Here is a 15,883-nt window from a genome sequence, read left to right on the forward strand (position 1 = left end):
CTAATATACCCCAGGTGTGACCTGGGTCATAAACATTACGTTTATGCAGGGCAGGTTCACTGTCTCATCGCTGGCCCACTAAGGCCAGTGACTGCCAATCAGAACCTTTCTTTTTTTACCTCACAATCAGAGTCAAGGACGCATGGGTGTTTCAAACATAGACATAAACACAAACTCTACAAAGAGTAGACGCTGCATCGACCGCTACTACCTATTGGTGCTGACGAGCCATGGGGCCGCCATTTTGGTCCGGTAACCCGCTCCACTCAGTGTAATCTGTTTGGCAGGCGCAATTAAGTGTCAGCGCATTTAATCAATCATAACTCGCTAAATACTAAACTGATTTTTATGCAGGTTTTTTTTCTGCAAACGTCATACATGTAGGTATGATACAGGATATGGTTCGGTGTATTTTAATTTTCATAGTGGGCTTAACAGTAATAGAATATTCTGATACGTGATATATGTGATGTATGATAGGTATTTTGCCGCACAGTGGTCTGGTGTCTTGAAGTCTCTGCTGCTTCAGTTTACGTTTACAGATAGGATCATGGGTAGTATGACCGGACCAAGAAGGCGGACGTATTTCTTGCACCCCAGCAGCCAATGCGGCGTCTACTCTTTATATGTCTATGGTTTCAAAAGGTTCTTGTGTTGTCAACTGAAGTGAATGATGAACTGCACTGTGATACGCTGAAATATATGTAGAGATGACAGGTGAAATGTTGTGGTCATAGTCTCCCAGTAGCCTGCTGACTTGAAAAGATGTCTGTCAAAGAGGCGTAAGAGGCAAAGAGAAAGAGGTGCTTTTTACCCTCTTGGAAAACTCTTGAAAAATTCTCATGTTTGGAGAAAGGCGTTTTTTGGGACTGACAACTAGCAAAAAGTGAGCCACTGGGACGAACAAGCTTACAATTAATCCCACTTACTTTCTAATCATTTCTACAGCAGTGCCCTAAATGATGAGGCTGATAGTAGCAAACTTGCTTATAAGTAAAAAGAAAAAGGCTTAAAACCCAAAGCAGCTGATGGCAAATTTAAGCTACTTTTGTTTTTTCATTTCATTGGATTTGAAACCGTCCTCACCTTTTTAAAGAGCAGGGTCATACTTTCATTGTGTCCCCTCGTACTGGCAGCAGCTTCCACGCTGTTAACTGTAATCAGAAAGAAGCACTTTTTCAATTTGCCTTGTTTGAATGAGATGTGTTTCATTTCCAAGTATTCATCCATAAGGCAAACATCTCTTTCTGTCCAAAAGCTACAGATAGTGACTAAATCAGAGAAACACAGATCAATTCCTGTGTGTTTTAATCACTGCCTGTGATTTTTACAACCCTTTAATACATGAAGGTGGATAGGTGTGTTGTCAGTCTCAACACAAACACTAAACACACTACCAATCATGTGTATAGGATTAAATCCTGGACCTACCTGGTGCTTTGATGTCATGACCCACTCTGCGGGACCAGCCTATCGGGTGCATGAGTGGACTCCACATGTGACACCAGAAGTCGAGCGTCATATTTTCATATGGGGCGTCGCTTTGGTCTGCGTACACAAGCCGCAGTCGGCCACCAACGATGGTGTCGATGAGGGCCACGCGAGTCCGACTGACGTGTTTGGGGTCCACCACCTCCACCTGCATGGTGACTTTGAAGGAGCTCTTAACACTCTCTGCAAGCTGGGAGGAAGACAGCGGTGAACAGGATTTACATTCATCATTTTATCTTACACAAGTGAAATACATAATGAATTTAACTAGAAGTAGTTTGATTTTCCTGAATGATTAAACATAATCAGCATCTGTGAGATGCATTATTCTGAAGCAGCATCCAGATCTACCTTTAGGCTGAAGTCAACAGGTAAAGTTTCAGCTCCCACCAGCTTCTTCATCAGGTAACCCTTCCAATCTGAGATGTTCGTCTTCACATCTGTAGACCCACAATTAATCAGGTCACAACATATCCCATTACACCACCATCAGACCATTTTCAACATATATAAATACATCCACTGATACATTACACTGATCAGACAAAACATTATCACCCCTGACTAGGGTTGCAATGGGGTGGAACATTTTCGGTAAATTTCTGGAAAGATTCCGGTAACTTTCCATGGGAAGTTAAGCTGAGGAATTTGGGAAATATTCCAAATTGGAAACTTTATGAATTACGGGTAATGTAATGGAAAGGTATCATATCCAAGCATAAACATTTGTTTTGTTATAAGCAGACATCCATCCAAAATAATACAATTAAAACAGATTCATTTGTAAGTAGAATCAATCCCAGCAAAGTCCCATTCAAAATGTTAAATGAAAAGAGCCTTTCTCCCTCCAACTAAGTCCCATTCAACATGCAAATAAAAAAGCATCTTCCCTCAAACTTCTCAAGCCTAGCCTCTGCAGGATTCTAGAAATCATCTGTGCATGTGATGGAGGAATGCACAGTGCATGTAGGTGGAGTGGTCTCAATAGCCCTGCAGTAAGCAGTGTGCTATGTGCATGTGATTGAGGAATAGCATAGATATTCAACTGTACTTGCATGAAATCTGGTTGTTTTAGTCCAGATTATGCTAAATACATTTCCTCAACTATATTTAAGTTCCCTATTAAGAGCCAACCTTCAATATAGAAAATTCCTGGTTTATTCCTGTTTATTCTCGTTTATTCTCATAAATTCCCGTTAATTCCCATGGAAAGTTTCCAACTTTGAAAATTCCAGGAATTTTGCAACCCTACTCCTGACAGGCAAAGTGAATATCATTGATTATCTCTTTACAACGGCACCAGTCAGGGGGTGGGACATGTGAGGCGGCAAGTGAACACTTTGTCTTCAAAACCGAAAAAGGGGCAAGCGGAGAGATTTGAGCCACTTTGAAAAGGGTCAAATAGCGGTGGCTAGATGACAGGGTCTCCTAACTGCAGCTCTTATGGGGTGTTCCTAGTCTGCAGAGGTCAGTATCTACCGAGAAGCAGTCCAAGGAAGGAAAAACAGGTGAACTGACTATAGGCTCAAGAGTAGCCAAGCCTCATTTACGAGCACTGGTTGCAAAGATAGCCGATCCAACAGAGGAGCTACTGGAACTCCAATCACTACTTAAGTTAATGCGGTTTCTGATACTGTGATAGAGAGCATCACAGTTTGTAATGTATGGGGCTGTGAAGCTGCAGACTGCAGACACAAAAAACATCTGAACTGGACCGCAGAGCAAAGGAAGAAGGTGGCCTGGTGGGAGACGACAGTGCTGACTTGGTTCCAAATTTAACAGACCTCAGTCTGTCTGTGGGGTGAGCTGGACAACAAAGTCCAATACATGGAGACCCCACTTGCATTGTACAGGTCTTAAGAGATCTGCTGCTGACATCTTAGTGCCAGATACCACAGCACAGCTTCAGAGGTCTACTGGAGTCCGTGGCACATTAGATCAAGGCTGTTCTGGCCCTGACCTGACGAGAAGGAGGCCTACACATTATTGGGCAGGTGGTCATCATGTTGTTGCTGATCAGTGTATGATACACTTAAATCTGTCTGTCTGTGTTTTGACTTTGTGTATGACTATGATCATACAGGTCAGGTTTTTAAGTTTCATTGTAAATCCTCACCTTTTGGAGGCACCAGCAGCTTGCTTGTCATGGCACACCATCCAATCGGCTTCAGCTCTCCTGAAACGAGGCTACACCAAAAGTCCCGGCTGCTGTCATGTTCAAAGCCCTCGTACCTCAGCAGTGCTTTGTAACCTGGCGATCAAACAGGAGAGGAAAGCAAGAGTGGAGTTAATTTGATGTTATTGCATTGCTTAAATATCAGGCCGACATTACTGTATAACTTCAGAGCAGATATAGGATTGTGAATATTAATTATTTCACTCATCATGCCATCATGTGGGACAGTTACAGTACATTGGTTTAAATACTGTTTCCCGACAGTACTTCTGGGTACTGATTAATATTTGTTTTTGTCTAAGCTTTGGTTTATGATGCTCTGCAGCATATCTTGGTGTATTACTGTCACCCCTAGGCCAGTGGGATAATGGGAGCCACTGACAGGACTGTACATCTTCAATTGTTTGTGCACACTGTCCTTCATAATATTAACAAAATGAGGACTGCTCAGTCAAAACAGTCTGCAAGACTTTTGGCTCTCTTCTGGCACGTCAACAGATACCGTATAAATGGAGAGAGAAATATCCTCCAACTTTTGAATCATGGATAAATGATAATTTCATCATTTGACATTTGAGAAAATACGATACACCACAAGAGGCAATGCCCAGAATGTTATGACATCTGACAACCTTTCTTGGCGTATATAGGAAAAATGGACGCTCGGGATATAATAAGTTAGAGCTGATGACCCAACAACATTCCAGGTAACCTCTTATTTATTTATGTACTTCTTTATTTATCTATTTATTTATATATTGTTGTTATATGTGTACATGTGTATATGTGAATATATTTGTGTGTGTATATGTATGCATACATATATGTATCTTGTTTATTTAATTTATTAATTTATTCTATTTTGTCTTCTCACGATTTATTTTGATTTCTTCTTTTACTAAGTAGGGTACATTGGGAAAGGGGCTCTGTTGGAACATGGAGGGGGGGGCTCATTCTTCCAAAAATGAGAAATCATTTATGTTTATGTTTGTCTTTGTATAATTGTTTTTTTTTTGTCATTAAAGTTTTTATTAACTTGTCTTTGTATAATTGTTAAAAAAAAACAATAAAAAAACCTTGACTAAAAAATTAAAAAAGCAGTCTACAAGAGTTCCAAAACTCTCCACAGGGCACGGTTAAGATTGTTTAGGAAAAAGAAAATACATATCTGGTCAGACTTGTGATCATACTACTGATAAATAAACAGTGTGCTGGTTCAAATCAACAAACCCAGATGTACTCACCTGCAACCTGGATGACAGTTGCGATCCAGTAGACTTTACTGGGCAGGACTGCATTTGTGTTCAGGACCTCCACCTTCATCCCTACATGGATGTCATCCCACTGGTCACACATCGGGGCCTGCAGGTGAAAGGTCACATGTTTCCTTAGATATGAGACATCACTATGACATGTTTCATGAGCTCAAAGTTCACGTTTTATTGATAGTTACTCCCACCAAATCTTTGAGTTTGGTTTGTGTTTACCTGATTGGCTCTGCAAGTGCTGGCTTTTATTCACAGGATGGAAACATTTTTCCAGAATACATCCCAAAACACAGCATAGATCTGTGTCCATAATTTTTACTTCTTCAGTTTTTTTATATTTTATATTTTATATTTTATACAACCCATCACACTATTTTCAAATGTAAGCCTCTACTTCCTGCCTGAGTAAATATTTAAACTTAAAAACAACTCTGTGTTTACAAGTCTACATCTTTATAGGACTGAGGTGGACTCACATGTCTGAAGCAGGACACTGATGCAGCCAGAGACGTTTCCTTGTCCAAATAGGCGCCCCACTCAAAATATGCAGCAGACGCTACAGACCAGAAAGAAATGAGGAGTTCATGATTATTTTTAATGTTTGAGTATATGTACATGTTTACAGCCACTGTCACATCCCCAAACAGACACCAAATACCAGTGAAGACAGTTTAATACATGACCTGAAAATAGATGGTCAAGTTTCTACTATGTAGTATCAACAGAAAATGTACATTGGGACATAATAGAGCTCACACTGTCATCAAAGTGCTCCTCCATTGCTTCAAATACCTGTATGACATCTGATGGTTTACAGCAATACTGTGATCTGGATCCCCTGCGCATCAGTGTGTGTGGTGTGTGTGTGTGTGTGTGTGTGTGTGTGTGTGGTGTGTGTGTGTGTGTGTGTGTGTGTGTGTGTGTGTGTGTGTTTGGTGCTCTTACCATCTACTACTAACTGGGCTGCAGGTGCTGCAAGGGTTGCAGGCGTCTTGTTTACCTTGTGCAACACAGTGGCTTTTTTTGAAGGGGGTCTTCCCTGGAGAGAGGCGGGGACAGAAAGAAAGTTTAATTATTAACTATATGTTCTTCTATCATCCTGGTTTGCATCCCCTCTATGGAGATGGAGGCAGCAGGGGACAGGTTTAATATAGTTCCATTAAAAAAAAAAGGCCCAAGGAAAGCTTTTCTATACTTTGAAATTCTGTGTATCCTGCAATCCTTTCCTTTAGCACTACATTTTATCAAAGTATAAGTTCTGAGCCTGTTTAATTGATATTGAGCCAATTAAACCACCAGTTATCTTAGGCTAGAGCCTCTTACTATTCTAAGTACAGAGACCAGAGAAAAAAGCGACAAGTTTAACTCCACTTTAACAAGCAGAGACCTTAAACTGAACTAGTATTAGGCTGAAATGACCTGTTAAGAGAGAGAGAGAATAGTCTGTGTGTCTACCATAAATAGAAACTAATCTAAAAGTGAACAATCCTTGTATCAAATTATTAAAAAAGAAATAAAAAAAACGAAACAGAAACGTGATGATAACCTAAATACAACAAAGAAAACTGCATACAATTCACTAAATATGGGAAGCATATTGAGTACCACATTTAACGCACGATGCATGACTTTGTGCTTGATGCTGAGAAGGACAAAGATAAAACATGATTTCTTATTATAGCCTAGTATTAATTAATGAGTGCAAGAGGCTTTTTTCTTTGACACGCAGCAGTCAATTTTTTTTTTTATTATTTTTTTTTAGAAAAACTACTAATCTTATATTCTGATATGGTGTATTTGAGCTGATGTTTCCAAGGCATTGTCCGAGTATTTAAATCTGTGTTCTTATGCATGGACAAATTCTTCTAATGAAAGTCTCTTCCCAAATTTAAATTACAAGATAAATATTGCAGCTGTTTTAATAGTAACAGTTGCTAAGCAGTTTAATTTATTAGAAGCAGGTGGACTGTAACAAAGTAAATTTACTTGAGTACTGTACTTAAGTACATTTTTTGAGTATTTGTACTTTACTTAGTATTATTTTTTGGGGATACTTATTACTTTTACTCTTTTTGAAATGAAGAATGATACGAGTCGTATGAAATGTTCTTCCTGTTTCCCACTCTGCCCAAACATACAAACATTCACTGTCCACCTGAGAAAGTGTGTTGAGCTATGTAACATTTGTTTCATTCCAGATGAACATTTCAAACGAAGTTGTCTGTGCTTGGAGTAACTTAGTTTCTGTTTTCATTCCATGGTATAGTTTTGAGAGATTTCAAGTAATGGTTTCTAAATAAATATAATGTAACAGAATGTGCTCCTATGTATTCTTGACTGCACTTATGTATTGTGAAAATAAAAAGTTTTTAGATTTTTTAAGAAATACTTTAAATAATTAAGTATTTTTAAAAGCAAGCGCTTCAGTACTTTAAATCAAGTAATAATCTGACAGAGCAACTTTCTCTTGTATTGGAGTAATATTTGACCTGGAGGATCTATACTTTGACTTAAGTAATGAAGCTGTGTACTTTGTCCACCACTGATTAGAAGCTACCTCACTTCGTCTTACCTTTTGTTTGGGTGTTGCAGTGGATATGATCGCATGACTGTCTCTCTGATTTCGCTGTGGTGTTAGATAATCATCGTCAGAAAAATGATCACTGCAGACGCGGAGCTCCTTCAGTGTAGCTCGGGGTGTACTGGGGTCTATTTTCAGGGTGATGAGCCACAGATTTCTAAGGCTTATATTGTTCAGCGGAATGCGGTGAAATATGTACGGAGACCAGGCAGTGGCTTTGTTTGAACAGCCCGGAAAAACACAAGGACGGACCATCTTGGAAAAAATTGGATAAACTTTCAGTGAGATCTCGCGGCAGCACTTTGTGAACCACAGAGGTTATCCGCGGCGTGATATAGTGCGCGATAAAAGTCGTAGAGTTAAGAAAGATGGGGGCTATCTAAACACGATGTAACGCCAGTGAAATGTTCTAAAATGAGAATACGCCATAACTGTTAGTAAACATGACCGGCACTTCATAGTGGACTAAAACACGTGTTTGCTCCTGGCCCCATTCGAAGTAGTGCAGAACTTTACTTCCGGTCCTCTTACCAGTTGCTCCATCTACTGTAGAAAACCCATAGACCCCCCAAATAACAAGTATAACAAAAAAATCTAGTTTGGTTACAAAGAAATTATACGACAATGTTTGGATTTTGTTATTTATTAATTTAAGTACTGGGGCTTGTCAAAAACAAGTGGCAATAACGTATAAAGCCATATGACTGTATGTTATTGTTGTGCTGTGAGCTTGTTTGTGGAGTCCTTCCAGCTTAATTATGTGTTTGGTAACAGTATAGTTATGTGTGCAGTGTTTTTCCCATGTTAATGTGAGCTATCTCATTCCTATCGTAGTTATTGTAAATTGTTTATTTGTATCTCCCTCAGATACCACAGTCTTCTCAGAATAAAACACCTGAACTGGAAGCTCAGCCTCCGTGAGTCTTTTATATTATAAATATATTGTTCACCGCTCTATTCCGCGCAACTGTAGAGGCCCTAGACCTCTGTTATAATGACTCCAGGACTCATGCAAGGGCATCATAGTGGGGGGAAAAGTGGGACTGACTACCTAGGGCCCAAGTGGGCAGGGGGGCCCTTAATGGGCCTGAAATAAAATGCGTTTTCTACTACGCTTTTGTTTTGCTTTGTTATAAATGCAAGCAGATAACTAAAATTGTCTGAATAAATAAACAAACATTCAGAATTCCTTTCTGGAAAAAAGGGGAGTGTCCGCTCTGTGAAATGCGCGTCTCATGCCTAAAGTGGGGAATTGTCATATTTTCCCAGCATGAAGTGTGGCTGAATCTGATTGAAAGTAAACTGTAGGCTTTTAGAGTTTATTTTACTTCATGAGGTTAGATTATACCAAATAATGCCCCCTTGTCATTATTCAACAAGTCACTTGCTTCAAATAATCTTGTTTAAAGAGGTGGACAGTCTGAAGGTCAATATTGTGCAGTTACACTTGGAGAAATTGTATAAAAAAAAAAAGAAAAAAAAAAAAGAGAAATGATGAGATTAGATTTGAGTCAGTTAACCAGGACAGTTTTAAGCATATATTTTTGTTTAATGCAAATAAACCAGTATTATAGCAGCAATGTTATATTTTGTAGGGTTGGCTGTGGTGATGGGGCCCACTGAGATATCTTTTCAGAGGTCCAAGATTTCCTGGCGAAGCCCCTACTCATTTGGGCTCTAATTTTAGCACACCTCGTATTTTTAAATATTAAAAAAAGGTTTTAATTGAAAACAAACTTAAGTCTTCGAAATGAAAAATACACTTGGCGTAAAAAAACATTGGGGTCACAACATGTGTCTAACCAGCATTTGTGGACCATTTTGAGCCCATACACCACAGTGTCTATGCATTAATTAAGTTTTTGTTCAATATACAAACAGTCTGACGTAAAATTTGACAGCCCATGGACTGTATAAAGCTGTCTGCAATGTTTTTGTCTCTTTCAAATGAAACATACTTCATGTTTCAGCCCCTTAGGTGAGGCAGTGTTTTTAAATAAGGAGCGGCAGTCTTCTTCTTTCTCCTGTTCCTTCAGAGCAGACAGCTTTGTAACGCAACACTGCCCCCTTCTGGCCGCAATTACAATTTCAGGAAATACACTGTATTAAACAACAGGTGTGCACCATAGACTGTATATAAAAAAAAGGTGTGCACTATAGACTGTATAACAAAAGGTGTGCACTTGACAAATACAGCACCAATCCATCTTGATGAAAAGCAACAAGTATTGGAATAAACGGTTTTTCAAAGTTACCAATGTGTATAGTTTCACATGGTGTGACATTTGCTGGATAATTCAACCATGATAACATGAAAGTCTTACATTTTTATGTTTCACTCAGTGTAAATACTACAGAGCTGAATTAACCACTCGAGCTGAATTAACCACTCAAGTGACTCATTTTGAGGAACTTTTAAAGCACAAATCCAAATGCAGCTGTGTTTTAATTGACCCTACTCTATGTGGTTATCAACTAAATATATCAATAATATTTAAGTATCAGAAGGACAGTTCAGTTACTAAACATCATTTTTTGCCTCGGGAAATGTATGATTAACAAAATTGGATTGTCACATTTTTCTGTATACTTAAGATATTTGCTTATAATCAGCAGATTAATGAAAACTTAAAGTGAAAATAAAGTCCAAAGGTCATATAATCCTGACAGAAAGTGTGAAGTGGGATTTTTTAACCATCCTTTCCCTGCTCCTTCAGGGAAAATAAAAGGGGATAACTGCACATTATGGTGTTAAGAATTTGAACTTAAAGCTGGGTTAGTAGTCTCGGAAAACTAGCATGAATTGAATGTAGCATTTCCTCAGGACTCCGTCTAACCCCTCCCCTCCTCCCTTCGGAGCTCCTCCAAAACGATGCCCTGCTCACATGCACGAGCGCCGCTGATTTGCGATCATATGATCGTGACTGATTCAAAATCGGTCCTCACCAAATCATGTGAAGTTAAAAACACAAACAAACACGGCTATTGTTAGTACTCTGTTAGTACAACTGTCATGCTAGCATTATCCAGCTGTACTGGTGTCATGATGTCAGGAGAAAAGTTATAACACATATAATACTGTAACAGCTCTACTGTTTGTTAAACGTGTTCTGTGTAGATGTTCTTAATTCCTACAGTGTTGACAGTCAGTGAAGGCATCAGGAGAGGTGTAGAGTGTGTGAGCGGGAGAGAGGAGAGACAAGAGGAGAAGTTCTTCATTCATTCAAACATTGATTGTTGCTTTGTTGGTTGGCGTGATCACGGCCGACAGTGACCGGTTATTAAAACTCAACGTGTTCACGAATCGGCTCGTCATCCCTACAGGGTCCGGACGGACGCCACAATACATATACCTTTTCTGTAGGACTTACTAAATGTCATTCATTCTTCTGCTTGTCAGAGCCCCCGTGGTGAGAGCTTTTTAGACTCTGATCCGGACTACAGTCCTGAGCAAAGCACCTCATCGTGTCAGAGGGGACGGGCCCGAGGTGGAGCGAAAGGGGCAGTAAATAGAGTCAGGGGAAGCAGAGGCAGGGGATGGGACGAGGAGTACACGCCTGGGAATTGTACGCGCAGGAGGCGGGCAGGACAGCAGGATGGGATTTGATTGGTTTAAAATTTTGGGACCCAAAAAAGGCTGATTGGTTGGCGTTTTCCCAGGTTTACTCCGGCTGTAGATAGCAGCTTTTTTTCACTCTTTTTTAGGAACACATTATGTATTGATTGCCATCAGGACATAAAGATCATTATAACCAGTATAACAAAAAGTTTATCTAAATCTGATTACCAACCCCAGCTTTAAGGGGGTTTTCAGTTGCACACACAAAACCTTTTTATGGATATGTAGCATCTTAAATTTTACAACCTTCTACATGGAATAGTTTAGAACAGCATAATCACAAAGACTGTTTAATCTTGATGCTTTTCAGCACTAAAAAAGTGGAAGCCCAAATCCATTTAAAGTCATCATATTATATCTTTCACATCTACACCTGTCATCAAAAAAACATATTTTTCCGTTCCAAAATTAAACATTGCTTATGATGTATAGTAGATAACTCTTATAAAGGAACCTTAAAAGAGCAAATATCTTCAGCCCTCAGAGCTGGCTATGTAAAACTTTTCTCTTGCACTAGAGAGGTACAGAAGCTTTGTCGAGCAGTCTACCTTCTGTAAACTCAAAGCAGCAGCAGTGCTATCAGTAAAGAGGACAACACATGAATTAAAAAAGAAGTGAGAGTCAGCTTTGGTTTCCCGCCTCTGGAAGAAAGAAAGGAGTTTGAAAATAAAGACCAGCTGGTTTAAGACCAGTGGACAGAAGTGATGGAACAACCTGTCACTGCTCGTCTATACCATAGACTGTATAAAATATGGACGTAGTATCCGTGACGTCACCCATCTGTTTCTGAAGAGCTGTTTTGAGGCCAATCATCGGCGGCAGCCATATTGCTGCTGTCGAGCGATTGTGACGTAAAGAGGCGGGCTTTGAGCCTCCTCGCCAACAGCTACAGTGTTCCTGCCTGTCAACCAAGTCAGCTGTGCCTCTCATTGGAAGTCTCATAATCTAAATATCTTCAAAATTGCAGCATTAGAAAAAAATTCACCCCTCATACAGTGCTATCCAGACTACCCTCGTCTTTTGTACCAGGCTGTAAACATGTTTATTTCTACTTAAAGATGGGCTTTTTTGAATTGGTGTGTGTGGTTTCCAGTACTTCCGGAGCCAGCCTCAAGCGGATCCTCGATGAACTTCAGTTTTTAGCACTTCCGCATTGGACTCATATTTTTAGACCGGAGGTTGCCGCTTGGTCTATACAGCAGCGGCCAATGGCATGGCACGCCTATATGCTGGAGGCATGCCACACCAAATGCTAGTCTAAGCTGCACTTTTAGTGTAAATAAAGACAAAAAAGTATAGTGGCACACTGATGGCATGCCACAGAGGGGACATGCCACTTGATGGCATAGCACTGGCCATGCCACATGCTGCTAAAGTATTGACATATGCAGCTGATCTACTGCAGTATAGTGTGGCATGCTATTGGTCAATTTTGCTGTCACTCTTTGGATAAGTGGATCACAAAGATTCTACTGACTCTCTGACACTGACAGAGCTTTAAAATGCACAATAATCAAAACTGACTAAAGCTGACACACAAATGAAATTCTTGGGGAAAATGGCACATTTAATGTGTGAGGCAATGAAGGGTAATTATTCTTCATCACAATACTAAAAAAATAGGTAATGGAATTAATGTAGTCAGGACAGGGATTTTACTGCCCATCTCTGTCTGTTTTTAACTTAACAAATCAATGACGATGTGAATTTATGCAGGAACAGATGTAGGCTGTGCAAATGTTAGTAGAATTCAGAAATCCAATCAATCATACTGTGAACTGCAAAAATATACAACAATACAAACTTTGGCTTTTGGGAAGCATTACGGTAAAAAATCTAATTCTGCTTGAACAGCATCACTTCTAAATTTCATGTGGCAGCAAACAGGCTTGTGACTCGGTGATGTCTGTTCTCAACAACATTGTATATTTGACTCACCTGCAGACGTGCCAGTATGGAGGACTTCTTGGAGTTTGATGAATAAGACCTTGAACAGGACAGGCTACAGAAACGCTTGGCCCTCGAAAAGAAAGTGCTTGAGGGGCCGGTGATGCCACACATCTCACACACCACTGAAGAGAGACAAACATACGGACTTAGAATAAAATCATCAAACTTTGTTGGCAGCCAATGGAGAAAAGAGATGTTTCAACTGTCCTTTGAACTTCTTCTGCAATATTAAAATTGAACTCACTGAACAAACAAAACTGTAGCATTAAGTTGCTGAAACCTTGTTCCTCGTCTCTTAAAACTGACCTGGTTTATCCACTATGTCTTTTTCCCTTCCCATAACTGCTCGTCCTGCTGGGTTTTCACTCTTGTCTCCTCCATCTGTGTCACCAAACTGAGAGGGTGCCATTTCATGGTGTTGCAGAGGAAAAGAAAGGTGGGAACATGACTTCAAATGTATTACTTACATATAAAAATAGGACAGCTTGTCTTCAGCTCTTACAATGTCAGAAACTCTATATGATGCTACTCACACTTGTGTTACTCTCTGTCGGTTTAGCTGTAATGCTCCGGCGCTGAATAGCAGGCAGGCACTTTCTGCAGCCTGCTCCACTGCAGGAGGCACAGTGCGGACGGACAAACACTGTTGGAGCAGCTCCAGGCTTCAGCTTCAGAATCCCTGGTTTGGGCTCAAAATACTCCCTGCCAAAATGCTCACTGCAGAGGTGAGAGTTTGGGGTGGCCACCCAATTGTTGCGGGTTCGCTGAACCTGCTTTTCCCATTTCAGAAACTCTTTCTGGTCCTTGGGGAATCTAAACAGTGTCACACCATCGTCTGCAGTTTTACCACATCCATAGGCAACGCAGTGGTAAGGCATCCTTTGGGCTGATCACCAGAGGATGGTCAAAGATTCAAAGTACAAAGCAGGATCTACAGACAGCACATCCTTTCTTCTTTTAAGTAAATGTATGCTGTTGTTTTCATGAGCCCTGTAGAAGAAAGTGATAACTGTATTTAAAATCCAGCAGGCACATTTCTTTTTCTATGACAAAGAAATGACATTTCATTACATTTTCTTGAGATAACAACTGAGAGCTCTGTGACAGTTTATGTCGCATACATGCAGATCTTAATCCAATATTTACCAGTCTTGCAGAATTCATAACAGTGAAGTGATATAGTAAATTTTTGCGTCCATCTACAGCCAAAACAAGATGATATCATTCCACTACATCTGATTAAACCCTGAGCAAATATGGATCAAGTATTATGAACTGATTGATTGGCTGAGAACCTTGATTGAAAAATACAGTGGCCCTGAAGGACAAAATAAATTTACAAAAGTTGAAACACTTTTGCAAAGTTTGAGACAAATTTACATATCGGAAAACATTTTTACATTTTATAAAACAAAAATACATCAGCAAAACACTTTTACCAAGGCCAAAACAAATTTACATTTAAGAAAACAAATTTACAAAAGATGGAACACTTTCACCATTTTTGAAACAAGTTAACATTTCATTTTTACGAAAAGGGAATGTACCAAATACCGGAAGTGATCTGAAAGTGATGGAGTGAGGGGTCATTTAGTTTGTTTTGATTGGAAAGAAACTAAACGGAGCAACGTGGTTTACATATTAGGACATCCTCAGGTCTCAGACCTCAGATAAAAAAGCATCACGTCTCCGCAAAACCTTCATCATGTGTCAGAATTCAGATGAAACGGCCTCAGACCACATAGCCTCAGACTAAAAGGAGTCAGACTAAAAGGAGTCAGGCTAAATGGTGAAAGTGTTCCGCCGTTTGTAAATCTGTTTTCTTAAGTGTAAATTTGTTTCGGCCTTGGTAAAAGTGTTTTGCTGATGATATTTTGTTTTATAAAATGTAAAAATGTTTTCCAAAATGTAAATTTGTCTTCAACTTTGTAAAAGTGTTTCATCTTTTGTAAATTTGTTTTGTCCTTCAGGGCCACCGTAGGAAAATATGATCAAGCCCTTCAACAGAGTCTCACAATCCAAACATGTTTATTAAAAAGAAAAGTTACAGGCACATGTCTAACTACAAACTATCATTAGAGACACATGTGTAAACACCAAGTTCATGCTACCTCCGGCTCAAGCCCCAAAAAGCGCAGAGTGAACACTCATTTATCGGTTTTGCTCTCTGGCAGACTATTATGAGCACACTATAACATCTAGTATGTTTATGGTTTATTAGCAGGCTGGTCTAAACAGAGTGACAGCTCAGATGCTACTGTATACCTATGCTGTATACTAGCTCGGTGACAATGTTGCTAAGAGCACGTTTCTCTAGCTAAAAGGCAGCAATTCATTTGTTATTACAGAAAGTAGGATACTTACAGAGAATATATCGTCAGACAGGCTTTGAAATGTCACATACAACTATAAAAGCATTTATATTCAAGTTCTTTAACTGAATTTGCGCCCCCGACACGACTGTGGTCTCCGGTGTTTGACGTCATCCTTGTCACTCGGACAAGGCATTCTGGGAGTTGAGGTTTCGGCAGTATGGGAGGAGAATATCTGTAAATTCATCATTCATCACTTTAAGGCATTAGTGACATGGGGCATGCCAAACATCAACTATGAGGGTGTCATATGCCACTATACATTTATATTCTTTAGTGACACCATAAGTACAGCAGAATGAGGTAAAAGTCATGTATGTGCACCTCTCCTCCATATTTCATGTGTATCGAAAGCATGGTTGTTTGGGATGAGCCAACAGCTAAGGCTAAATTATTTCTGTCATTACACAGGTACCAAACAACCAT

The 15,883-nt window shown here is 39.7% G+C and overlaps 1 protein-coding gene across 2 annotated transcripts in view; it reads right to left on the bottom strand.

The window, feature by feature from the left end:
• l3mbtl2 (L3MBTL histone methyl-lysine binding protein 2) overlaps positions 1 to 15,595 on the bottom strand; it is a 20,698-nt gene extending 5,103 nt beyond the window's left edge. Inside the window, exons 1-11 of one of the 2 annotated variants that reach the window (XM_034707636.1) lie at positions 15,450 to 15,595; positions 13,619 to 14,075; positions 13,392 to 13,479; positions 13,074 to 13,207; positions 5,881 to 5,974; positions 5,412 to 5,491; positions 4,912 to 5,029; positions 3,608 to 3,742; positions 1,843 to 1,931; positions 1,432 to 1,681; positions 1,087 to 1,154 (exon numbers count right to left, since the gene is read on the bottom strand). In XM_034707636.1, the coding sequence (XP_034563527.1) occupies positions 1,087 to 1,154; positions 1,432 to 1,681; positions 1,843 to 1,931; positions 3,608 to 3,742; positions 4,912 to 5,029; positions 5,412 to 5,491; positions 5,881 to 5,974; positions 13,074 to 13,207; positions 13,392 to 13,479; positions 13,619 to 13,963 (1,401 nt within the window). In that variant the 5' untranslated portion in view covers positions 13,964 to 14,075; positions 15,450 to 15,595. Of the gene's footprint in view, positions 1 to 1,086; positions 1,155 to 1,431; positions 1,682 to 1,842; positions 1,932 to 3,607; positions 3,743 to 4,911; positions 5,030 to 5,411; positions 5,492 to 5,880; positions 5,975 to 7,507; positions 8,040 to 13,073; positions 13,208 to 13,391; positions 13,480 to 13,618; positions 14,076 to 15,449 lie in introns of those variants that run through there. The other variant, XM_034707637.1, reaches the window with a different exon arrangement.
• Positions 15,596 to 15,883: the final 288 nt, after the last annotated feature.

The sequence above is a fragment of the Notolabrus celidotus genome, chromosome 18 (genome assembly GCF_009762535.1).
Source record: "Notolabrus celidotus isolate fNotCel1 chromosome 18, fNotCel1.pri, whole genome shotgun sequence".
Lineage (NCBI taxonomy): Eukaryota > Metazoa > Chordata > Actinopteri > Labriformes > Labridae > Notolabrus > Notolabrus celidotus.